This window comes from Carlito syrichta, unplaced genomic scaffold, assembly GCF_000164805.1.
Source record: "Carlito syrichta isolate Samal-C Ts95f unplaced genomic scaffold, Tarsius_syrichta-2.0.1 Scaffold309703, whole genome shotgun sequence".
Lineage (NCBI taxonomy): Eukaryota > Metazoa > Chordata > Mammalia > Primates > Tarsiidae > Carlito > Carlito syrichta.
The window spans coordinates 163,384-188,924 of NW_007253799.1; the positions used below are offsets into that span (position 1 = coordinate 163,384).

Genomic DNA, 25,541 nt, shown 5'->3' on the forward strand with positions numbered 1-25,541 from the left:
CACAATATTCTACAGTAAGGTCAGCTAAATAAGCTATTGGGCCCATACCCCGAAAATGTTAGTTTATATCCTTCCCGTACCAATCAAGCCCATCATCCTCTCCTCTATTTTCCTCACTCTATTCTCAGGTACTATAATTACCATATTCAGTTCACACTGACTACTAATTTGAATCGGACTAGAAATAAGCATATTAGCCATTACACCTATCCTAATCGAAAAAGCCAACCCCTGTTCAACTGAAGCAGCCACTAAATATTTTCTAATCCAAGCCACCACCTCCATACTTCTAATAATAGCCGTAATTACAAACATAAGCTACTCCGAACAATGAACTATTCTAAATAAATTCAATCAGACATCCTCAATAATAATCTTAATTGCCCTAGTAATAAAACTAGGCCTCTCACCTTTTCACTTCTGAGTTCCAGAAGTCACACAAGGAGTATCACTAATATCTGGAATATTACTCCTTACATGACAAAAACTAGGCCCTATTTCAATCTTATACCAAATCAATACAACCCTAAACTTAACGTTAGTAATTTTAATTGCCCTAACTTCTATCGTACTAGGCGGATGAGGAGGACTAAATCAAACACAGGTCCGAAAAATCCTAGCCTACTCTTCCACTGCCCACATAGGATGAATAATCGCAATCTTAAAATATAACCCTACCATCATAACCCTTAATCTCCTCATCTACATCACTTTAACAATTACACTATTTTCTATATTACTTCTCTTTTCAAGTACTACCATCCTAACAATGTCCAACTCATGAAATAAAACCCCATTAGCATCATCCACAATACTCCTAGTCCTATTATCCCTAGGAGGATTGCCCCCACTTACAGGCTTTCTTCCCAAATGAGCAATCATTCAAGAATTCATAAAAAATGACAGCATTCTCATTCCAATGTTAATAGCAATCACAACCTTACTTAACCTATACTTCTATATACGACTAATCTACTCAACAACCCTAACCATGTTCCCAATCAACAATAACACAAAAATAAAATGACAATTCGAAAATATAAAACTAATACTCATTATACCCTCCTTAACAACTCTATCTACCCTACTTTTACCCTAATCTCCCATACTCCTACCACTGGACTAGGAATTTAGGTTAACTAGACCAAGAGCCTTCAAAGCCCTAAGTAAGCTAATATGCTTAATTCCTGTGCCCCTATTATTAAGGACTGCAGAGGCTCACTCCACAGCAACTAAATGCAAATCAGTCACTTTAATTTAAGCTAAATCCTTTACACTAGATTGGTGGGCTCCAACCCCACGAAAATTTAGTTAACAGCTAAATACCCTATCCAACTGGCTTCAATCTACTTCTCCCGCCGCCAAGAAAAAAAAGGAGGGAGAAGTCCCGGCAGAATTGAAGCTGCTCCTTTGAATTTGCAATTCAATGTGATACTCACCTCAGAACTTGGTAAAAAGGGGACTCCACCCCTATCTTTAGATTTACAGCCTAATGCTCTTTTCAGCCATTTTACCCCCTACTTATGTTCATTAACCGTTAATTATTCTCAACCAATCATAAAGACATGGGAACTTCATACTTATTATTTGGTGCTTGAGCTGGAATAGTAGGAACTGCCCTTAGTCTCCTCATCCGAGCAGAACTTGGACAGCCAGGAACTCTATTGGGGGACGACCAAATCTATAATGTAATCGTCACTGCCCATGCCTTCGTAATAATTTTCTTTATAGTAATACCTATTGTAATCGGAGGCTTTGGCAATTGACTAGTTCCCCTTATAATTAGAGCCCCCGACATAGCATTCCCTCAAATAAACAACATAAGCTTCTGATTATTACCACCATCTTTTCTTCTACTCCTAGCTTCCTCAATAGTTGAAGCTGGAGCAGGAACTGGTTGAACTGTTTATCTCCCTTTAGCAGGTAATCTAGCCCACGCAGGAGCCTCTGTAGACCTTACTATCTTCTCCCTCCACCTAGCAGGAGTATCTTCTATCCTAGGCGCTATTAATTTTATTACAACTATTATCAACATAAAACCTCCTGTTATATCACAATACCAAACCCCCCTATTTGTATGATCCGTTCTAATTACCGCTGTTCTACTACTATTGTCTCTTCCAGTTTTAGCGGCAGGAATTACTATACTTTTAACTGACCGAAACCTTAACATAACCTTCTTTGACCCCGCTGGAGGGGGAGATCCCATTCTCTATCAGCACTTATTCTGATTCTTCGCCCACCCAGAAGCATATCTTTATTCTCCCTGGATTTGGCATAATTTCCCATATTGTAACCTATTATTCTGGGAAAAAAGAACCATTCGGCTATATAGGAATAGTTTGAGCCATAATATCTATTGGCTTCCTAGGTTTTATTGTCTGAGCCCATCATATATTCACAGTAGGAACAGATGTAGATACCCGAGCATACTTTACATCCGCCACCAGGATCACTGCTATTCCAACTGGCGTAAAAGTATTTAGCTGACTAGCAACTCTGCATGGAGGCAACATTAAATGATCCCCTGCTATACTATGAGCCCTAGGCTTCATTTTTCTCTTCACCATTGGCGGCCTAACCGGGATTGCTCTTGCCAATTCTTCTCTTGATAATGTCCTCCATGACACTTACTATGTAGTAGCACTTTTTCACTATGTCCTATCAATAGGAGCAGTATTTGCAATTATAGGGGGCTTCGTCCACTGATTTCCCTTATTCTCAGGATTTACCTTCCACCCAACCTGAGCCAAAACCCATTTTGCAATTATATTTGTAGGAGTAAACCTAACCTTTTTTCCTCAACATTTCCTTGGATTATCAGGCATACCCCAACGATACTCCGATTATCCCGACGCATACACTATATGAAACACCATCTCCTCCATAGGCTCATTTATCTCTCTCACCGCAGTTATATTAATAGTCTTTATAATTTGAGAAGCCTTCGCCTCAAAACGAGAAGTATTAGCAGTTGAATTACCAGCTACAAACCTTGAATGACTCCACGGCTGCCCTCCACCTTATCATACATTCAAAGAACCTACCTATGTAAAAGCGTAACTAATTACAAGAAAGGAAGGAATTGAACCCCCCATAATTGGTTTCAAGCCAACTCCATAACCACTATGTCTTCTTTATAACAAAATACTAGTAAAGCTATTACATAACTTTGTCAAAGTTAAATTACAGGTTAAATCCCTGTGTATTTTCATGGCACATCCTCTCCAACTAAGCTTTCAAGATGCCACCTCCCCTATTATAGAAGAATTACTTCATTTTCATGATCATACCTTAATAATTGTTTTCCTAATCAGCTCATTAGCACTTTATATTATTATCCTAATATTAACAACTAAACTAACTCATACAAGCACAATAGATGCACAAGAAGTAGAAACAGTATGAACCATTCTACCAGCTATTATCCTTATCTTAATTGCTCTTCCTTCCCTACGTATTCTTTATATAATAGAAGAGATTAACAGCCCATCCTTAACCGTTAAAACCATAGGTCTTCAATGATACTGAAGCTATGAATATACCGACTACGAAGACCTAAATTTTGACTCCTACATAATCCCTACAACAGACCTCAAACCAGGAGAACTTCGACTACTAGAAGTTGATAACCACGTGGTCCTCCCCATAGAAATATCAGTTCGAATATTAATTTCATCAGAAGATGTCCTTCATTCATGAGCCGTACCTTCCTTAGGCTTAAAAATCGATGCCATCCCCGGACGCCTAAACCAAGCAACACTTACATCAACCCGACCAGGCCTCTATTACGGCCAATGCTCAGAAATTTGCGGATCTAACCAAAGCTTCATACCCATCATCCTAGAACTAATACCACTAAAATATTTTGAAGATTGATCAACATCCATAACTTAATTAACACCGTGAAGCTTTATAAAGCATTAACCTTTTAAGTTAAAGACTGAAAGTACTAATCTTTCCACAGTGAAATGCCCCAACTAGATACATCAACGTGATTTATTACTATTTTATCCATAACATTAACACTTCATTTTATTTCAATTGAACATTTCAAAACTGACATATCCCCTTGATCCAAGCTTAAAAAACACTGAAATACAAACATTCAAATCCCCTTGAGAATGAAAATGAACAAAAATTTATTCGCCTCTTTTATTACCCCAACAATAATAGGCCTACCAGTAGTGGTACTAATTATTATATTCCCAACCATCCTATTCCCCACCTCAACTCGTCTAATTAACAACCGATTCATCTCTTTACAACAGTGATTAATCCAACTAGTACTTAAACAAATAATGACTATACATTATTTGTAATAAAGGTCGAACTTGATCCCTAATATTGACTTCCCTAATTTTATTTATTGGATCCACAAATCTACTAGGCCTGTTGCCCCACTCCTTTACACCAACTACTCAACTATCAATAAATTTAGGTATAGCAATCCCTCTATGAGCAGGAGCAGTAATTACTGGCTTTCACTACAAAACCAAAGCATCCTTAGCCCATTTTCTCCCACAAGGAACCCCTATCCCCCTAATTCCTATACTAATTATTATCGAGACTATTAGCCCTAACCGCTAATATTACAGGAGGCCACTTATTTATACATCTAACTGGAGGAGCCAACCTAGTCCTATCATCAATTAACTCCATCGCAGCATCAACAACATTTATTATTTTCATATTACTTACAATTCTCGAACTAGCTGTAGCCCTTATCCAAGCCTACATGTTTATACTCTTAGTGAGCCTTCACTTACATGACAACACATAATGACCCGCCAAACACATGCCTATCATATAGTTAATCCTAGCCCCTGACCACTAACTGGAGCCCTCTCAGCTCTTCTTATAACATCAGGCCTTATTATATGATTTCACTTTAACTCCCTCATACTTCTAACCCTAGGCCTTATTACAAATACACTTACTATATATATTATTCGAGAAGGAACATTTCAAGGCCACCACACATCAATCGTACAAAAAGGTCTCCGATATGGCATAATCCTTTTTATCATCTCAGAAGTCTTTTTCTTCGCAGGGTTTTTTTGAGCCTTTTATCATTCCAGTCTAGCCCCAACTCCCGAATTAGGAGGCTGCTGACCCCCAACAGGCATCCACCCCCTAAACCCCCTAGAAGTACGCTTAACTAAATATATCCGTTTTACTAGCCTCAGGTGTTTCAATTATTTGAGCTCATCATAGCCTAATAGAAGGTAACCGTAAACAAATGCTCTAAGCTCTATTCATTACTATTATATTAGGGGTTTACTTCACCTTACTTCAAGCATAAGAATACTTTGAGACATCCTTCACTATTTCCGATGGAGTCTATGGCTCAACTTTCTTTATAGCTACAGGCTTTCATGGACTCCACGTTATTATTGGTTCAACCTTTCTAACTATCTGCTTCCTCCGACAATTAAAGTTCCACTTTACATCTAGTCACCATTTCGGATTTGAAGCCTCTGCCTGATACTGACACTTCGTAGACGTAGTCTGACTATTCTTATACGTCTTCATTTATTGATGAGAATCCTGTCTCTTTAGTATTAATTAGTACAACTGACTTCCAATCAATTAGCCCTGGTACACTCCAGAAAGGAACAATAAACTTAATTTCATCACTAGTCAGATATAGCACTTGCATTACTTCTGGTCTCTATTGCATTTTGACTCCCACAACTCAACATATACACAGAAAAATCTAGCCCCTATGAGTGTGGCTTTGACCCAACAGAATCAGCTCGTCTACCCTTTTCTATCTATTTCTATCTTTCCCAGTACGAAAGGACAACCAGAGGCTGAAGGGAGAGGCAAATTGGGAATTATTGTTTAATGGATACAGAGCTTCAGTGAAGTACAGAATGATCAAAGTTTCCAAGGGGAGTAGCAGAGATGATTGCAAAACAATGTGAATTACTTTCACATTTTAGCTATCGTGTATAAGGTTGCTATGAACATAGTTGTACATACATATCTCTGAGACCTTGCTTTCAATTCTTTTAAGTATATACCCAGAAGAGAAACTGCTGGATCATATGGTAATTCTATTTATTATTTTTTTTGAGTTGGAGTCTCATTCTGTCAACCAGACTGGAGTGCAGTGGCCACTCCAGGCCACCGCAGCCTCGACCTGTTGGGCTTTGGCAATCCTTCCACCTCAGCCTTCCGAGTAGCTGGAATTACAGGCGCGTGCTACCACGCCCAGCTAATTTTTTTATTTTATTGTAGAGATGAGGTCTCGCCTGCCCAGGTGGTTCTCGAACCCGCGGGCTCAGGCAATCCACTCACCTCAGCCTCCCAAAGGCACAGGATTACAGGCTGAGCCACCGAGCCTGGCTGTTAATTCTATTTTTTATTTTTTTGAGAAACCATCACACATTTCCCCATAGGCATGACACCATTTTAATACCTATCTTTTCTCCTAATCTTTAGGAGACAGCATTCAGGCTTTCAACCATTAAGTATGATATCAGCTGTAAGATTTTCTTTCTTTTTTTGTTTTTTGAGTTGGGAGTCTCACTCTGCCGCCCGGGCTAGAGTGCAGTGACACGCTCACAGCTACCCCAGAGTTCACCTGCTGAGCCCCAGCGATCCTTCTGCTCCAGCCTTCCAAGTAGCTGGAACTACAGGCATGAGCTACCACGCCCATCTAATTTTTGATTTATTGTAGAAACGAGGTCTCACCAAGTTGCCCAGGTTGGTCTCAAACCCACAGGCTCAGGCGATCCACTCGCCTAGGCCTCCCAAAGTGCTGGGATTACAGGCTGAGTCACCAAGCCCGGCCTAGCTGTAAGATTTTCATAGTTTTTTTTCTGGTTTTTGTTTTTGAGACAGGGTCTCACTCATTGGCTGGTCTCAAACTCCTACGCTCAAGTGATCCTTCCACCTCAGCCTCCTGAGTAGCTGAATTATCGTGTCCAGTTTTGTGGGTATTCTTAATTCAGGTGTTCTTCCATTCCTGCTTTGCTCAGACTTTTTTTTTTTTTTGAGTTGGAGTCTCACTCTGTTGCCCAGACTGGAGTGCAGTGGCCGCTCCCAGCCACGGCAGCCTTGACCTACTGGGCCCGGCGATCCTTCCGCCTCAGCCTTCCGAATAGCCGGAAATACAGGCGCACGCTATCACGCCCAGCTAATTTTTTGATTTATTGTAGAGATGAGGTCTCGCCTGCCCAGGCGGGTCTCGAACCCGCGGGCTCGGGCAATCCACTCACCTCAGCCTCCCAAAGGCGAGGGATTACAGGCTGAGCCACGAAGCCCAGCCCGCTCAGACTTTTTAATCAGCATTTTAAAAGATGCATCTTTCCTATCTACTGAGACAATCAAATAGTTTTAATTATTTATTTGCTAATATTACATCGAATAAACTCACACTGCACTCCTGGAATAAAACCCCATTTAGTCATGACATAGTCATTCCTTTATGATATTATTGTATTCAATTAGCTAAAATTGAAACTTGCATCTATGTTCATGAAGGATTTTGGTCTAAAGCTTTCTTTTTTTCTCCCTTTTTTTCCCCTTGGAGTTAACAGGCAAGGATAAAGTTTTCTTTTATTGTAATATATTTTTCTGTGTTGGTATCAGAATGATGTAGACCTCATACTCATAGACTGAACTGGGAAGTACTCTACCTATGCAAAGTTCAGGAAGAATATGTCTAGAACAGGAATACAAATACCAGTCAATTATCCCAGAGCTCAATGATGATTTTCTTTATTTTTGTTTTAATTCTTTTTTCTCTCTGTGTTTCATTCTGGTAGTTTCCATTGCTATGTCTCCAAGAGTTTACTTATCTTTTCTTCTGCAATGTCTAAACTGCTATTAGTCATACCTAATGTATTTTTAATTTCAGAAATCGTACTTTTCATTTCTTTTTTTTTTTTTTTTTGAGTTGGGGTCTCACTCTGTTGCCCAGACTGGAGTGCAGTGGCCACTCCAGGCCACCGCAGCCTCGACCTGTTGGGCTTTGGCAATCCTTCCACCTCAGCCTTCCAAGTAGCTGGAACTACAGGCGTGCGCTACCATGCCCGGCTAATTTTTGATTTATTGTAGAGATGAGGTCTCGCCAAGTTGCCCAGGTGGGTCTCAAACCGGCGGCCTCAGGCAATCCACTCACCTCAGCCTCCCAAAGGCACGGGATTACAGGCTGAGCCACCGAGCCCGGCTGTACTTTTCATTTCTAAAGGTTCTTTTTTTTTGTTTATTTTTTCTGAGCCAGGTCTCACTCGGTTGCCCAGGCTGGAGTACAATGGTTCACTGCAGCCTCAAATTCCTGGGCTTAAGCAATCCTTCCACCTCAGCATCCCAAGTAGCTGGAACTACAGGCACACGCCACCATACCCACTAATTTTTTTGGTCTTCTATAGAGTTGACTTCTCACTATGTTCCCCAGGCAGGTCTCTAGCTCCTGGGCTTAAGCAATTCTCCCACCTAAGCCTCCCAAAGTGCTAGTATTACAGGCGTGAGCCACCACGCCTGGCCTATTTATATCTTCCATATCTCTATTTCATTTCTGGAATATCAAGAATACAAATTGTATTAACTGTCTTAATGTCCTTCTCTGTTAATTCTACCACCTGTGTCAGGTCAAGATTATTATAGCTAATTTTTCTCTTCATCATCCTGCTTCCTTGCATGTCTGATAATCTTTGATTGAAGCCAGATGGGAAGTTTTGGGGTGATGGATATTTTGTACTTCTATAAATACTCTTCAGTTTTGTTCTGTAATGACATCAAATACTTGGAAGCTATTTATCCTTTTAGATCTTTGTGCCTGTAAGGTTTTTTAGGTAAGAGCAGACCACATTTAGTTTAAAGCTGCGTATTTCCCACTAACAAGATCCTTGTGAGTACTCTATCCGATGTCCCATGAAGTATGAGGTTTTCCAGTGTGGAAAACTAAGAAGCCTTATATGAGCACCAAGTACTGTTCTCTGTAATTTCCTCTAACAGTTCTTTCCCTGGCTTCAAGAAGTTTTCTCACATGCATGTGCCAATCAGCATTGTGTTGAATACTCTACGGGGACCATCCACAGATCTCTGGATTTCTTTTTGTGCAATTTTCTCTTTACAGTTACTCTGTCCTGTGAACTCTAGCCATCTTGCATTCCCTAGACTCTAATGACTCTTCAACTCTGAGAGTCCACTGGGTTCTCCTCCCTATAAAGTAGCCTGGAAACTCTCAAGCTGGAGCAGTCACTGGGCTCAGTTTATTTATTTTTCATTTAGTGACTGTCTTTTGTTACCTGAAAACCATTGTTTGTTATTTCTATCTCTTTGCAGAGGAGCAAGGGGGATCATTTCAAGAAAAAGGTAAATCCATTCTGTTACTCAAACTGCACCAAAAGTTCTGAATAGCTGCTTTTAAATTTGCTTTTTTGTTTTTGTAATGTTCTAAAATTTCCCTAAGCAGGTTGGGCATTACTAGTCCGAAAATCCAAAATCCAAAATGCTCCAGAATCCAAGAAATTTTGTGTACTGACATGGTGCTCAAAGGACATGTTCATTGAAATATACTGCAAATATTTCAAAACCTGAAAAAAATTCAAAATCTGAAACACTTTTGTTTCCAAGCATTTAGGACAAGGTATACTCAACCTGTAATGTGTACAGGTATGGTTTTTTTTTTTAAGATTCTTGCTTGGAATCTCCTGAGCTTCCTAAAACTAACAATAGGCATCTTTCAACATTTCTGGAAAATTCCCAATTATGATCTCCTGTCTCTGTTCAATTTGCTTCAGTGCGCTATTTCAAGATAAATATATTAAGCACCTTCTATGTGTCAGACACTGTCCTAACAATTTAGAGAAAAAAAAAAAAAAAGAATAAGAAACTAAACCTGTCCTCTAAGTCTAGAATGGGAGAGAAGGCAGACAGAATACATTGTATTAGGTTTTCTGGCCAAGATATGTAAAAGGTACTATGGGAACACAGATGAGGAATACCTAACCCAGACTTGCTGGGAGGGTCAGGTAAGAGAATACTTCTCAGAGAAGATTCATGAGCTAAGACTTAGAGATAAGAGGTTACACAGAATTATTATTGTGACTTTAAAAAGAAAAAAACAGCTAATACACTGATATATTTTTAAAAGAAAAGTATTCTATTCATATCTATGTCTATAAAATATTTCAATAAAAAACTACAAACTCCCAAAAGTCCTACATGGTCTGTACTTCTCCAGCTTCAAGTCACACCATTTTCCCCCAGCTGTCTTTGCTCCAATCATACTAAACTTTCAGTTCTTCAGATGCCATGTTTTTTCCTGCCAAAAGACTTTAATCTATGCTGCTTTTTGGTGTAAAATCCTCTTCACTTACCCCTCTAGGCCACTGTCTTTTTTTCATTTAAACTACTACTTGAAGGTTTAACTCAAATGTCACTTTTTAGAGAAATCTTCCCTGTTCTAAACCAAGTAAAATCCTTATCCACCTCCTTAGCACCACATTTTCCACTTTAAAAAAAACTCATTATACATAAACCTTTATTCAATGTATGCCCTCACCCATTCTTAGAAAATCTGAGGACAGGAACCACAACTACCTTATTCATCACTGCCTAGGCCTAGCACACAAGAACTCAATAAATATTAGTTGGATGAACTGATTGTACCCGACAGCTTTAAACTTAATCAAGATTCTTCAGAATGAGCAAACTAGTCTCAAGAAAGTTCCCCTCCTGACCACCTGGGATAAGAAAGGCAATTGCAGCTTTCAAGGCTATCATTTCAGTTACTAATGTAAAACTGGACAAGTACCTCATTTTTAATTTCTTAAATAAAAATATATAATATAGTTTTACCATTTCAAAAATAAAGTTTTTAAAAAGAACTTACCAAAATATTTTTCTTATGTCGTTTCTCTTTTATATGTTTATGAGCTCCCTGGATGTTTTCAATGTGAATTAAGCAAAGTTTGCATAGATACCGGCAATTGGTATATTCTGGTGATCGCTGAAAAGACAAGTTTAAAAATGCAATTTTTCAGAAAACAAAGAATTTATATTGACTGTATAAATGAATAATACAATTATGTAAATATAATAGAAATAAGCACTGAAAAAATAACTTTTAATAAATCAGATCGGGCTTGGTGGCTCAGCCTGTAATCCTAGCACTTTGGCACTCCATGGGTTCAAGACCAGCCCAAGCAACTTGGCGACACCTCGTCTCTACAATAAATAAAAAGTTAGCCAGGCGTGGTAGCGCATGCCTGTAGTTCTGGCTACTTGAAAGGCTGAGATGGAAGGATCACCAGAGCCCAGCAGGTTGACGCTGGGTTGCCTGTAAGTGTGCCACTGCACTCCAGCCTGGGCAAAAGAGTGAGACTCCAACTCAATCAATCAGTATTCCCAAGAGATAGTTGTCCTTTTCCAAAATAGTTATCATAGATTATATACTAACTTTAGACACTATGACAATAATGCTAAATGTTTAATACTCATCTAATATCATCTTTAGAACCCAATGCAAAAAAGGCAGCCTTGCTACTTTGTCTAATTTCAATATTGTTCCAAAAATTGGTTCCAAACTTAACTTTCAGTCTTTTTAATTACTATAAAAAATAAAAGCCGGGCTCGGTGGCTCAGCCTGTAATCCCACACCTTTGAGAGGCTGAGGTGAGAGGATTGCCTGAGCCCACAAGTTCGAGACCCACCTGGGCAACTTTGCGAGACATCATCTCTACAATAAATCAAAAAATCAGCCAGGCATGGTAGCACACGCCTGTAGTTCCACTACTTGGAAGGCTGAGGCGGAAGGATTGCCGGAGCCCAGCAGGTTGAGGCTGCAGTAGCCGGGAGCGGCCACTGCACTCCAGAGTCTAGGTGACAGAGTGAGACTCCAACTCAAAAAAAAATAAAATAAAATAAAATAAAATCCACCCTCAAATAGGGGATTTCGAAAGAACAGATCACAAATATGGAAGACGATTTCAAAAGCTGAGTTCTAAAAACACTCTAATCGATTGCAGTATCACTGGAATAAATGTATAACCTCTTGAAGTCACTACCCTGAAGGGAATAACAATTCTGACACACTAAAGTATCAGTCATAGTATCATACTTATACTTTGGATATGTAGTCTAAAAATTTGTATTAGTGTCCATTAGGTGCCAGGCACTATGCTAGGTGTTTCACATACAATTTGTCTTTTTTTCCCCCTAATAATCCAATTAAAGTGGTAATTATTTTTATTTTATTGATGTGAAAACAAAAGCTCATAGAGCTTGCACCTTTCACAAGTATATAGCAGTGTTAAGTAGGAGATGCTGAATTTAAACTCCTGTATGTCTGAATCTGAAGCCAACACTCTACCCATGAAGAGTACACAAAAAATTACAAAAGCACAATAAATACATGTTAAATTTTAAAACTGTGTCTAATGTCTTACAGTGAAACTTCAGCAATGCTTAGTTTTTGTTTCAGATTGATCTGTGATATTCAATAGGCTGTAGTTCTTGACAAAAAGATTCTTTCATCTCAAAATATTACTCTTAATTAAAACCACTGGCCCATTTAATCGAAACTTCCAGCAACAACAACAAAAACTACTCTTTAGATTTTTTTTTTAAAGAGAAAACTGCCCCAAATCTAGCAACAGTCCTGCCACAGACAAAAAATAGAGCTACCACTTATAAAACACCTATTAACCTTACAACAATCCTTACAACAATCCTATCAGGATTCCTCACTTTATTGGCAAAGAAATTAAATCTAGGGAATAAATAATTTGCCGAAGGCAACAAGCAAATAAGAAAATTCAGCTCAATCTAGCTATTTCAATTACTTAGTGTAAAAAATTCTTTCAGATCAGTTCCTACTGGAGAATGAATGAAACTCTAGTACAGAACTCTACCACTTAGTTTCCAACCGCAACTATATCTTTATTCACCAAATATTTTCTGAGTTCATAATATACAGCAAACATTTTTCTAGGAGCTGGGGATAATAGTAGTAAGCGAATCAGATGGAAATCCTCATCTATATTAATTTACATTCCAGTGTAGAGAGACACGTAAAAAATAAACAAATGTGCAGCCTCGACCTGCTGGGCTCAGTCGATCCTTCCGCCTCAGTCTTCTAAGTAACTGGAACCACAGGTGCATGCCACCACGCCCCACTAAATATTTAAGACCTTATTAATAAAGTAACTTGAAGCCAAGGATTGAGCTGTATGGATATCTGAAAAGGCACATTCCAAGCACAGGGAAAAGTGAATGCTAAAGCTATGAGGCAGGAATGTGCCTAAAATGTTTCAGAAACTGCAAAAAAAAAAAAATCAAAAGAAAACAAGCATGACTGTAACAGAGATAAAGAGAGCAAGACTGGAAAAGAGAGGTAATGAGGGCCAGATCAGACCACAAGGTCCTTGTGAAGACTCTGGCTTTTATTCTTAGTGTGAGAGAAAGTCACTGAAGGTTTTGAGCAAAGAATTACCAGATTGAATCTATCTATCTATGTGTATATCTATATCTAGATATATGTATGCATATGTGTGTGTGTATAATATATATATATATTTTTTTTAGCCTCACTTGGTCACCCATGCTGGAGTGAAGAGGCATGCTCTCATGGCCACCTCAGCATCGACATGCTGGGTTCAGGTAATCCTTCCAAGTAACCAGAACTATATGCACGCGCTACCATGCCCGGCTAATTTTTTGATTTACTGTAGAGATGAGGTCTCGCCAAGTTGCCCAGACTGTTCTCGTACTCATAGGCTCAGGCAATCCTCTCACCTCGGCCTCCCAAAGTGCTGGGATTACAGGCTTGAACCACCGCGCCCAGCCTAATCTGTATTTTGAAAGAATCATTTGCCTTTAGTATTTAGAATAGAAACAGGAAAAGCTCATTAGTTATCAGCATATTGCAATAAACTGTAAAAGAGATGATGTTGGCTTCGTTCAAGATGATAATGGTGGAGATGGTAACAAGGATTGGATTCAAGAATTGAAAGCATATATACAGCATACCTAAACCCACAAGTATCGATAAGGTCAGTAAAGAAGTGAAGAAATCAATCATATGAATTTTTCAACTGTAAAAAATTAACAGATAAGGACATAACTAGATTCTTTTAGTGAGAAAATCTTGGTAATACATTGAATGGGGAGTCAGAAGACCTGGGATAGCATCTCAACTGACCTTGAACCAACCTCTAACACTGAAGCCTGATTCTATCACTTTATTTATAAAGTAATAAAAGTTACCCTATCTGGTAAAACAATTAAATTCTACAAGAAACTAATCTTTAGCTAGGCTCGGTGGCTCAGCCTGTAAACCCGTGCCTTTGGGAGGCTGAGGTGAGTGGACTGCCTGAGCCCGCAGGTTCGAGACCCGCCTGGGAAGGTGAGACCTCATCTCTACAATAAATTAAAAAAAAAAATTAGCCGGGCATGGTAGTGCGCGCCTGTAGTTCCAGCTACTTGGAAGGCTGAGGCGGAAGGATCGCCAGAGCCCAGCAGGTCGAGGCTGCAGTGGCCGGGAGCGGCCACTGCACTCCAGACTGGGCGACAGTGAGACTCCAACTCAAAAAAAAAAAAGAAACTAATCTTTATTTTGTACTCACTACATACTAGATCTTGTGCCAAGAACTTTATTTGTATTATCTTCTTTAATTCTCACAACAACCCCATAAGCTAGGTGTTGTAATTTTTAATCTCATTTTACTAATGAAGAAACTGAGGCTTAAAGAGGTTAAATAATTTACCCAATGTTATCCAACCAGTAAGCATCAGAGCTAGATCCAGTGACTCAAAAATCCATGCACTTGACCACTATGCATACTACCTCTAATTACCGACCAACTGCTTTGTGCAAGTTACTAAATTATGCACAGTATCAAAAAAGACAAAAATGCTCTCACCATGAAGCTTGTAGTTTCACAGAAGAGACATAAGAAAAATGTTTACACATTTCCTTCATTATAGTTATATTTTATTTTACCATTAAACAGACTAGTTAACCTTTTTTAAATTCTCTGCAGACAAACTAGAAGAAAGATTTCCAGGCATGGAGATTCTAAGTACTTTCAAATCAATATTTAATTCACCATAGAGAAATTTGACCTTCAGATCTAATGGTTTATACTGATGTTCTCTTCTCTTCAGTACAGAGCAAAAATCTACATTTTTATTCCTTAATTAGACAATCTATGGGTACACTGTTAACCAAAGGAGCTGATGAAATCAAAAGAATTTGGAAAGAATATTCTTGATGGAATGTCTAAAGTTGGTAAAGAAAAATGTTAATTAAAAGTATAATGAATTGAAAGCAAGAGGTTTGGAGGGCATGAAAAATAAAAAGGTGTCAGAAAAAAAAGGGAGTACCGACATCTAAGTTGATATTGGAAGAGTGACTTTACATCATTGCTGACTGAATAAATTCGTTATAAATATACAAAATGTTTCAAACAAAATGCTTTCCAGTGTTTCCAAGCTTTCCTTTCACTTCAAGTCATTCTTTCCTGCTACTATCAAATACCCATTCCAACCTAACTTCTTCTTTCTCCTAGTAATTCACCTTCCTAGCCGGGCTTGGTGGCTCAGCCTGTAATCCCGCGCCTTTGGGAGGCCAAGGTGAGTGGACTGCCTGAGCCTGTGGGTTCGAGACCCACCTGGGCAACTTGGCGAGACCTCATCTCTACAATAAATCAAAAAATTAGCCAGGCGTGGTAGTGCGCGCCTGTAGTTCCAGCTACTTGGAAGGCTGAAGCGGAAGGATCGCCGGAGCCCAGCAGGTTAAGGCTGTGGTGGCCGGAAGCGGCCACTGCACTCCAATCTGGGCGACAGAGAGACTCCAACTCAAGAACAAACAAACAAACAAACAAAAAAACCAAATAATTCACCTTCCCGGCTTCATTTATATGCATCTTCCCATCCAGTTCCCTGCTTATTCTTTTTGAAAAGACTTTTTCACGTTCCTTATAAATACCATATAATTTACCTATACCATCCTTCTCCTACCTGCTTGATCAACTCTTAGACATTCCTTGAGACTCAGTTCCAATGTCACCTCCTCATAAAGCATTTCCCACATTGATGCCTCTAAACCCTCAACTCAATTTGGTCATTGTTTTGTCTATGATCCCATTTCAGACAGTATTATTATTATCACTATTATTTGTTTGCATGTCTTTCTCTAATTAGTAAACTCCTAGAAAAGTGGTGCCATGTTTTTTAAAATACCAAACATGAAAAACTTTAATTAAATACCAGGCATGCCCAATTTAATACCAGATCATGGCACATAAAAGGCATTCAATATTTATTTTGACAATGGACAATATTACAACATCTAGCTCATGGGGCTGTTATGAGGATTAAATAATACAAGCAAAGTTCTTGGCACAACACCTGGTATATGTAGTGAGTACTAAATAAAGATTAGCTACTTATAGAATTACCTTACTAGGTAGGGCAACTTTTATTATTTTATAAATTAGGAGATAGAATCAGACTTCAGTAACAGAGATAGATTTATTTAAGATCAGCTGAGATGTCATCCATAAATAATTACTAATTACAGAGGGAAAGTGAAAGGACTAAGCAAAGATAAAACTAAGTAAAACAGCAACCTGCAAAAATAACTTCCTTATAACTAGGATCTTGTGACACTAGATATACAGCCCAAACTCTCTCCCATATCACAGTCCTCTACTCCTCGATAGTTCTTTCTCTTTTCATATGGGAACTACTTTGTCATAAGTTCTATTAATAACCAAGGATTCAATCTATATGTGATTTCATTTTTCTAAACTATACAAAATCATGCCATTTTTTTCTTTCTTATCTAGAATAATTATTTCCTTATATGCATATTCACAAATATCCCAAGTATTTATTTGTCAAAAGTTTGATTTCTGATTCTTCAACACCTAGCAGTGTTTTTATTGTTGAGGTTAAGAAGGTATATGTCTAGGTTAAGAAATTAATTAGTATGCAGGAACAAGATACAAGCAGCTAGAATAGCTCCTAATACATAGTAGATATTCAGTACATATAGGAGAACAAAAAAGAGAGAAAAGAAAAGTAAGGGGAAAAGGAGAAATCTCAGCACGTTGCACAGTGTTTGCTAATTTATTTCTATCAATCTGAATGAACTTTTAACTTCTCTCTTTTTTTTCCCCCAAGTTGGAGTCTCACTCTGAGGGCCAGGCTAGAGCACAGTGGCAAACTCACAGCTACCTCAGCCTCGACCTTCTGGGATCAGGCGATTCTTCTGCCTCAGCCTTCAAAGTAGCTGGAACTACAGGCATGCACCATCATGCCCAGGTAATTTTCTTGATTTATTGTAGAGATGAGGTCTTCCAAGTTGCCCAAGCTGGTCTTGATCCATGGGCTTAGGCAATCCTCTCACCTTGGCCACCCAAAGTGCTGAGATTATAGGTATGAACCACTGCACCCAACCAGACTTTTAACTTCTTTCTTTTTTTTTTGGTCAGAGTCTCACTCTGTAGCCCAGGCTGGAGTGCAGTGGCACACTCACAGCCACCCCAGTGTTGACCTGTTGGGTTCAAGCAATCCTTCTGCCTCAGCTTTCCAAGTAGCCGGAATTACAGGTGTATGCTACCACACCTGGCTAATCTGTTGATGTATTATAGAGATGAGGTCTCACCAAGTTGCCCAGGCTGGTCTCAGACTCCTAGACTCAGGCAATCCTCTCGCCTTGGCCTCCTAAAATGCTGGAATTAGAGGTTTGAGCCACATGCCCGGCCCAGACTTTTAACTTCTAATGGAATAAATGATGTCATTTTCACCAATATAGCCTCAGTGCCTAGCATAACCTGGTACATAACAAGCACTCAGTCTCTATTTGATGAATGAATAAATCAGAGGTCAGCCAACATCTACTGTAAAGGAGTAAAGTAACATTTTGGTAAATATTTTATGCTTTGATAAATAGTAAATATTTTATGCTTTGCAGCCACACAGTCTCTGTGATACCTACTGTTTTGCCATGGTAGCATAAAAGCAGTCATAGATAATATGTAAACGAATGTGTATGGCTATGTTCCAAAATAAAACTTTGTTTACAAAAAAGGGTGGGGGGGTAGAGGTATTTTAATATATTCAAAAACAAGGTTACGGGTAGGCCATAATTTGCCAACCTCTGGGATGAATGAAAGAAGTCAGACTCACAGGTATTAAGTATCTGCTGAACAAAGAGAAAGAAGGAAAAAAAGAGGGAAAGAAGATGTGAGGTAGGAAAAAGGGAAGTAGGAAAAGATGAGGCCAGGGGCGGTGGCTCATGCCTGTAATGTCAGCACTTAGGACGGCCGAAGTGAGAGGACTGCTTGAGCCCAGAAGTTCGAGACCAGCCCGGGCAACACAGGAGACCTTGTCTCTACAACAAATATAAATAAATAAATAATAGCTGGGCATGGTGGCATGCTCCTGTAGTCCCAAGTACTCGGGAGGCTTAGACAGAGGATCACCTGAGCCTAGGAAGTTGAGGCTGTGGGGAGCCATAATTGTGCCACTGCCCTGCACCTTCTGACTAAAAAAAAAAAAAGTCGGGCTTGGTGGCTCAGCCTGTAATCCCAGCACTTTGGGAGGCCGAGGTGAGTGGATTGCCTGAGCCCAAGGGTTTGACCAGCCCAGGCAACTCGGCAAGACCTCGTCTCTACAATAAATCAAAATAGCCGGGTGTGGTAGCGTGCACCTGTAGTTCTGGCTACTAGGAAGACTGAGGTGGAAGGATCACCAGAGCCCAGCAGGTCAACACCAGGGTAGCCGTGAGTGTGCCACTGCACTCAAGCCTGGGCAATGGAGTGAGACTCCAACTCCAAAAAAAAAAGGATGAATGCCATATCTATCCTATAAATAAAAGAAAAATAAGTGGGAAATAAAAGTTATAAAGCACACATTTTCCTCCAAATAACTAAAATAACACAGTATACTTTTTCAAGTCGAAAGATGTGATCTCTTTCTAAGCGTTCTTCTGCTTGTTTCAAGCCCAGTCTCTGCTCAGGTGTCAATGTAGATTCATCTATCACAGTTGCATTTTCTAAATAGTCCATCTCTGAAGAATTTTCTTTATTAGATTCATCATTCTTCTTTTTACCTAGAAAAAGAAGCAATCCCCTAGTTATCATCATCAGAACTGGTAAATTTTTTAAAATTTTAACGGAAAACAGATATGAAAGTTATATACATACAGAAAAAATATTTTCTTTATATTTTCTGTAATTGTATAAGTTGGTATTTGTATATAAAAAATATAAGAGCTATACATAATATCATAATTCACAAAGAAAAATCTACTTCATGGGTCAAATGCCAACCTATCTACCAAGAGACATATTACTGAGACTACTACATAAAGCTAATATAATCATCTTGTAGAATCTCTGAAGTCAATTTGATAAAAAGCTATTTTAAGTCTCACTCAAAAATTAGTCAGTGAACACAAGTCACTAGCAATTAAAAGAACATATATACTTCAGACCACAAACCCATAGAAGGTTCCTTCTTCTTTGCTTCCATTGAACTCATGGATATCTCTACCACATCAACATTTTTCCTTTGTTTCTCTGCATCCTAACTACACTGTAATCTCTTTAAGGCATAGCCTTAAAGAGACTTAAATGTGAAGATGAAAATTCTTTCATCTAAGTAATTAGATTGCATCTAGCAATATGTACCTGGTCTACAGTTGGTTCCACCATCAGTGTGATTTTTCTAAATACAAAGAGAATCATGTTATTCTCTTCCTTAAGGCTTTCAAAGAGTTCAGAATAAGGTTTAAACTACCTAGAATATTACAGGTAATCTCCATGCCCCCATGAAGGCAGTGAACAGAATACAGTAATTCCAAGTGGTAATAAATGCTATAAAGGAAAAAAGCAAGTGACTGAGAGGGAGACCAACTTTGGATATAGAAGTCAGAGAAGGCTTAGCTGAGGAGCTATTATTTAAGCCAAAACCTAAAGATTGACAGCTAATTTGCCTATGTCTCTAACCTCAGATCCTACTCTAACACCTTATACTTCATTCATACCAAATGTGCTAGAATGAATCACTGCTCCTCTAAGTCTCAGTGTCTTTACATATGCTATTCCCTTCTCCAACAATGCCTCCCCGCAATTTAACTAGTAAATTTTAAGTGTCCTTCAAAATTCAGCTAAGCACCACCTGTTTCAGAAGTCAGTCTGATATTCGCTGTATTCTCCTTTCACCCTCGATTATCTCATATTTACAGAGTAATGGAATTTGTATTCATTTATCTATCTCCTACATTAGATGATAGATTCCGATGCTAATGACAAGATTTTATTTAACTTTGTACCTTCAGATTTTAATATAACACCTAGACAAGAGCTGATAAGTTAATAAAATTGTGTTGAATAAATAAATTTGGATGTAAATAAAGGCACTTCCAAGAAGAAATGCTCATAGATAACCAACAAATCTCTCCTCTCTGTCCCAAAAGCCAACTACATGCCATCTAGAATCCTGACACTCAATTGTACTTTTAGTAGCATTAATTTTCTGAACAAAGAAGAAATTGTATGCCTCTGGAGGTGGTGTACTTCCTACCATAAGAGTACAGGAGATTCGAGAAGTGGAAGGCAAACTCTTAGACAAAGATGTTATAAAAAAAGACTCAAGGCCGGGCTCGGTGGCTCAGCCTGTAATCCCAGCACTTTGGGAGGCCTAGGCAGGTGGATTGCCTGAGCCCGCGGGTTCAAGACCAGCCTAAACAACTTGGCGAGATCTTGTCTCTACAATAAATCAAAAATTAGCCAGGCGTGGTAGCATGTGCCTGTAGTTCCAGCAACTTGGAAGGCTGAGGCAGAAGGATCACCTGAGCCCAGCAGGTCAACACTGGGATGGCCGTAAGTGTGCCACTGCACTCCAGCCTGGGCGACAGAGTGAGACTCCAACTCAAAAAAAAAAAAAAAAAAAAAAAAAAGACTGAAACACCAGAAACGTGGCTAAGTTACATAAGCATTTCTAAAATTATAATTGGGGAACACTGACATACCACAAGCAATTTGCAGTTATATCCTAATATTTGGAAAAATAATTTAGTTTTTCAGTAATTATTTTATTATGGAAATATAAAAGAAAATATAAAATTCTAGCTTTATTTCTACATTTTATGAAAACGGACAGTAGCAAGATAACATCATAATATAACCTTCTTCTCTTTTCTATATGTATAACTTGCCCTGCATGACAAGGAAACTAATATTAAGCAAGTCCTGTAAAACTGCCACTTCTACCAAAATAAAAAATTAGAGAAAGTTACATATGTTTCTTTAAAAATCAGAAATAAATGAAGTTTTTAATTTTCTGGAATCAGCATACAAAATAATATCAAGCAGAATGTCCAAAATGTATTAAATAGGACACCAGTTCCATGAGATGCTAATACTCTCATAAAACAATAACCAAAAACCTGCATCCACACAAAAACTTATACATGAATGTTCATAGAAGCACTATGCACAACATCTAAAGGTGGAAACAATCCAAAAGTCCATCACTGATGAATGGATACACAAAAAGTAGCATACCTATACAATGGAATATTATTCAGCTGCCGTAGTCAGCTCAGGCTTAAACAACAGAAATTTATTTTCTCACAGTTCTGGAGACTGGAAAGTCCAAGATCAAGGTACCAAGGGGATCAGTGTTTGGTGAAGCTCTCTCTTTGGGTTGCAGACAGTTACCTTCTTGCTGTGTGTTCACATGGCCCTTCCTTGTGGAGAGAAATTGCTCTCTTTTCTCCTTACAAGGCCACCAATCCTATCAGATAAAGACTCTAGCCTTATGACTTCATGTAATCTTAATTACCACCTAAAAACCCTATTTTCAAACACAATGACATTAGAAGTTAGGGCTTCAACAAATTTGGGAAGGGACACAATTCAGTCCACAGCAACAGCCTTAAAAAGGAATGAAGTACTGATACCTAAAACATAAATAAACCTTGAAATCATGATGCTAAGTGAAAGTCAGACACAAAAGACCACTTATTGTATGAATCTATTTCTTTGAAATATCTAGAATAGGCAAATACATAAAAACAGAAAGCACATTAATAGTTGCCAGAGGCTGGAGAAACTGAGGAATAGGAAGTGACTCTTAATGGGCGTGGGGTTTTCTTCTGGAATGATGAAAAATTTCTAGAATTAGACAATGTTAATGATTGTACAACACTGTAAATGTACTTAATGTCACTGAATTGTATACTTTTTTTTTTTTTGAGTTAGAATCTCACTCTGTTGCCCAGGGCTGGAGTGCAATGGCACGCTCAAGGCGTCAACCTACTGGGTTCAGGCATTCCTTCTGCCTCAGTATTCCAAGGGGCTGGAACTATGGGTGCACGCTACCATGCCCGGTTAGTTTTTATTTATTGTAGCGACGAGGTCTCGCCAAGTTGCCCAGGTTGGTCGCAGACTCAGCCAATGCACTTGCCTCGGCCTCCCAAAGTGCTGGGATTACAGGCTGAGCCACCGAGCCCGGCTGAATTGTATACTTTAAAATGGTTAAGATGACAAATCTTATCGTATTTGTCACCAAACAGAAACCCTAAACATATAATTATCATGTAACACCGCAATTCCACTTCTAGATATATACCCAGAAAAAATAAAAATAAAAACATACATTCACACAAAAACTTTTACACAAGCCGGGCTTGGTGGCTCAGCCTGTAATCCCGCGCCTTTGGGAGGCTGTGGTGAGTGGATTACCTGAGCCGGCGGGTTCGAGACCCGCCTGGGCAACTTGGCGAGACTTTATCTCTACAATAAAAATTTTTTAAAAACTAGCCGGGCGTGGTAGCGCGCGCTTGTAGCTCCAGCTACTTGGAAGGCTGAGGCGGATGGATTACCAGAACCCAGTACATCAAGTGCGGTGGCCGGGAGCCGCCTCTGCACTCCAGTCTGAGCGACAGAGTGAGACTCCAACTCAAAAAAAAAAATTTTACACAAATGTTCACAGCTGCATTACTCAGAATAGTCAAAAGATGCAAACAATCCAAATATCTATCAACTAATGAATGGATAAACAAAATATGATACATCCATACAATGTAATGCTATTTGGCAATAAAAAGGAATGCTGTTCTGACATGCTAACGTGGATAAACTTTGAAAACATGATGCTAACAGAAAAAAGTCAGACACAACAGCTACGTATTTTATGATTATATTTATATAAAATAGGCAAATCTATAAAGACAGACAAGTAGATAAGTTGTTACCAGCAGGCAGGAGGAAGGAGTAATGAACAGTAATGACTAATGGGCATGGAGTTTCTTTGGGGAGTGATGAAAATGTTCAGGAATTAAATAGTGGTGATGACTGCACAACTTCATGAATATACTAAAAACTCCTGAATTGTATATATTAAAATGGTGACAACTTTTATGGCATATAAATTATATATCAATAAAATTATTATATTAAAAGGTAAGTAAGATTAAAATATGACAGAGAAGGCCGGGTATGGTGGCTCAAGCCTATAATCCCAGCACTATGGGAGGCTGAGGCAAGAGGACTACCCGAGTTAAGGGGTTCAAGACCAGCCTGGGCAACTTGGTGAAACTTCGTCTCTACAATAAATCAAAAATAAGCTGGGCATGGTAGCATGAGCCTGCAGTTCCAGCTACTTGGAAGGCTGAGGCAGAAGGATCGCCTGAACCCAGCAGGTCAAGGATACAGTGGCCGTGAGCATGCCACTGCATTCCAGCCTGGGCAATAGAGTGAGACTCTGACTCAAAAAAAAAAAAAAAAATGACAGTGTGTGATAAGGATCATGAAGACAAGTTAAATAAGAAAAAAGAACATAGAGTGTCAGAGATAAAGCCAAGGGTTATAAATTTTAGATAAGTGTCTCAGCAAAAAGTCTCATTAAGGAGGAGGCTGGGCATGGTAACTCATGCCTGTAATCTCAGCACTTTGGGAGGCTGAGGCAAGACAACTGCTTGAGCCCAGGAGTTCGAAACCAGCCTTGGCAACATAGTGAGTCTCTCCAAAAAACCAAAAAATTAGCATGCATCTATAGTCCCAGATTCTCAGGAGACTGAGGCAGAAGGATCACTTAAGCCCAGAAGGTCTGGGTCGTGCTAAGTTGGGATCATGCCATTGTACTCCAGCCTGGGTAACAGACTGAGACCCCGACTCCAAAAAAAACCAAACAAACAAAAAGTCAAAGAAGGTGAAGGAGGGTTAGAAGAGGTAGCCATTTAAACATCTAGGAGAGGAATGTTCCAGGGAGAGGAAAAAGCAAATGCAAAGGTCCTCATCAGGTGAACACCTGCCTTCACATTTCAGGAACTGCAAGAAAACCATGCAGCTGGAGCAGAGAGAAAGAACAGGTGAGATGTAAAGAATGAAGGCAGAGAAGTGCTGGAGCATCACAGATCACATAAAGCTCTATTAGTCACTGCAAGAACACCAGCTTTCACTGTGATGTACAAAAAGCCACTGAAATATTTTGAATAGTAATAACACGATCTGGGTCATTTTAACAGGATCATTCTGGCTGCTGTGTTGAAAACACAATGAACAGTCAGTGAACACAAAGAAGGATGACAGAAGTGAAAAGGAAATGAGTTAGGGCATGAGTTAGGGCTGCTCAAAAGCCTGATCCTGGTCAGCTGCATCAGCATTACCTGAAAGCTTGTGAGAAATCCAATTTCTCAGGCCTTACTCTAGGCCTTCTGAATCAAAACTCTCTGAAAAAATGAAGCTGTATTTTAGTATGATTCCCAGATGACTTGTATGTATATTAAAGTTTGAGAAACCCCTATCAGGAACATTCTCCCCTCAAATGTTCACCTAGCTCATTAACTACTTTCCTTCAAATATTTGTTCTAATGTCACTTCCTCAGTGACAATTTAAATCTGAAACCCAGTCGGGCACAGTGGTGCGTGCCTGTAATTCCAGTGCTTTAGGAGGCCAAGGTAGGAGGATTCCTCGAGGCCAGGAGCTCAAGACCAGCCGGGACAACACAGTGAGATCCTGTCTCTAAACAAAAAAATTTTTAAAAAAATTTATCAGGTCCACATGGAGGCACACACCTGTAGTCCCATGTTGGGAGCCAACATCTATAGCTACATGGCTGAGGCCTGTAAAGGCCCATCTGGAAGATCGCCTCTGACATAGGATATCAGTTATACCTATAATATTGGCGTGTGATTAGTGACCTATACACCTGATGGAAAGTTGCATACCAGAATTATTTTATATGACCTTGTCCCTTCTAAGTTGTACTTCTTTCTAGATATTTTTTTACTTCTATTTCCTTGTAGACTGGTTAGTCAGCTCTTGTTCCCAAAGGCAGTTTCTCCTAGATTAAGATTAGAAACTAAATTATCATAATAGTTTTATTGCCCTGCCCCTAGCCAGGCAGGACGTTTTCTTTTGTTTTGTTAATTACCGAAACTCTGTCTGCTTCAGCCCATGGTCGCCACCTTGGCAACCCTGCATTTCCTTGTTCAAGAGTGTGACAGCTACTATTTGATTTTTAGAGTAGACTTGTTAGGATAAAATATATACATATACAC

At 39.1% G+C, this 25,541-nt stretch overlaps 1 protein-coding gene across 7 annotated transcripts in view; it reads right to left on the reverse strand.

Annotated features, from left to right (window-relative positions):
- ZCCHC11 (zinc finger CCHC-type containing 11) overlaps positions 1-25,541 on the reverse strand; it is a 143,580-nt gene that overhangs the window by 84,052 nt on the left and 33,987 nt on the right. For all 7 annotated transcript variants that reach the window (XM_021717348.1, XM_008067552.1, XM_008067556.1 and 4 more), the window contains exons 3-4: positions 18,918-19,081; positions 10,853-10,969 (exon numbers count right to left, since the gene is read on the reverse strand). In XM_021717348.1, the coding sequence (XP_021573023.1) occupies positions 10,853-10,969; positions 18,918-19,081 (281 nt within the window). The remainder of the gene's footprint in view (positions 1-10,852; positions 10,970-18,917; positions 19,082-25,541) is intronic.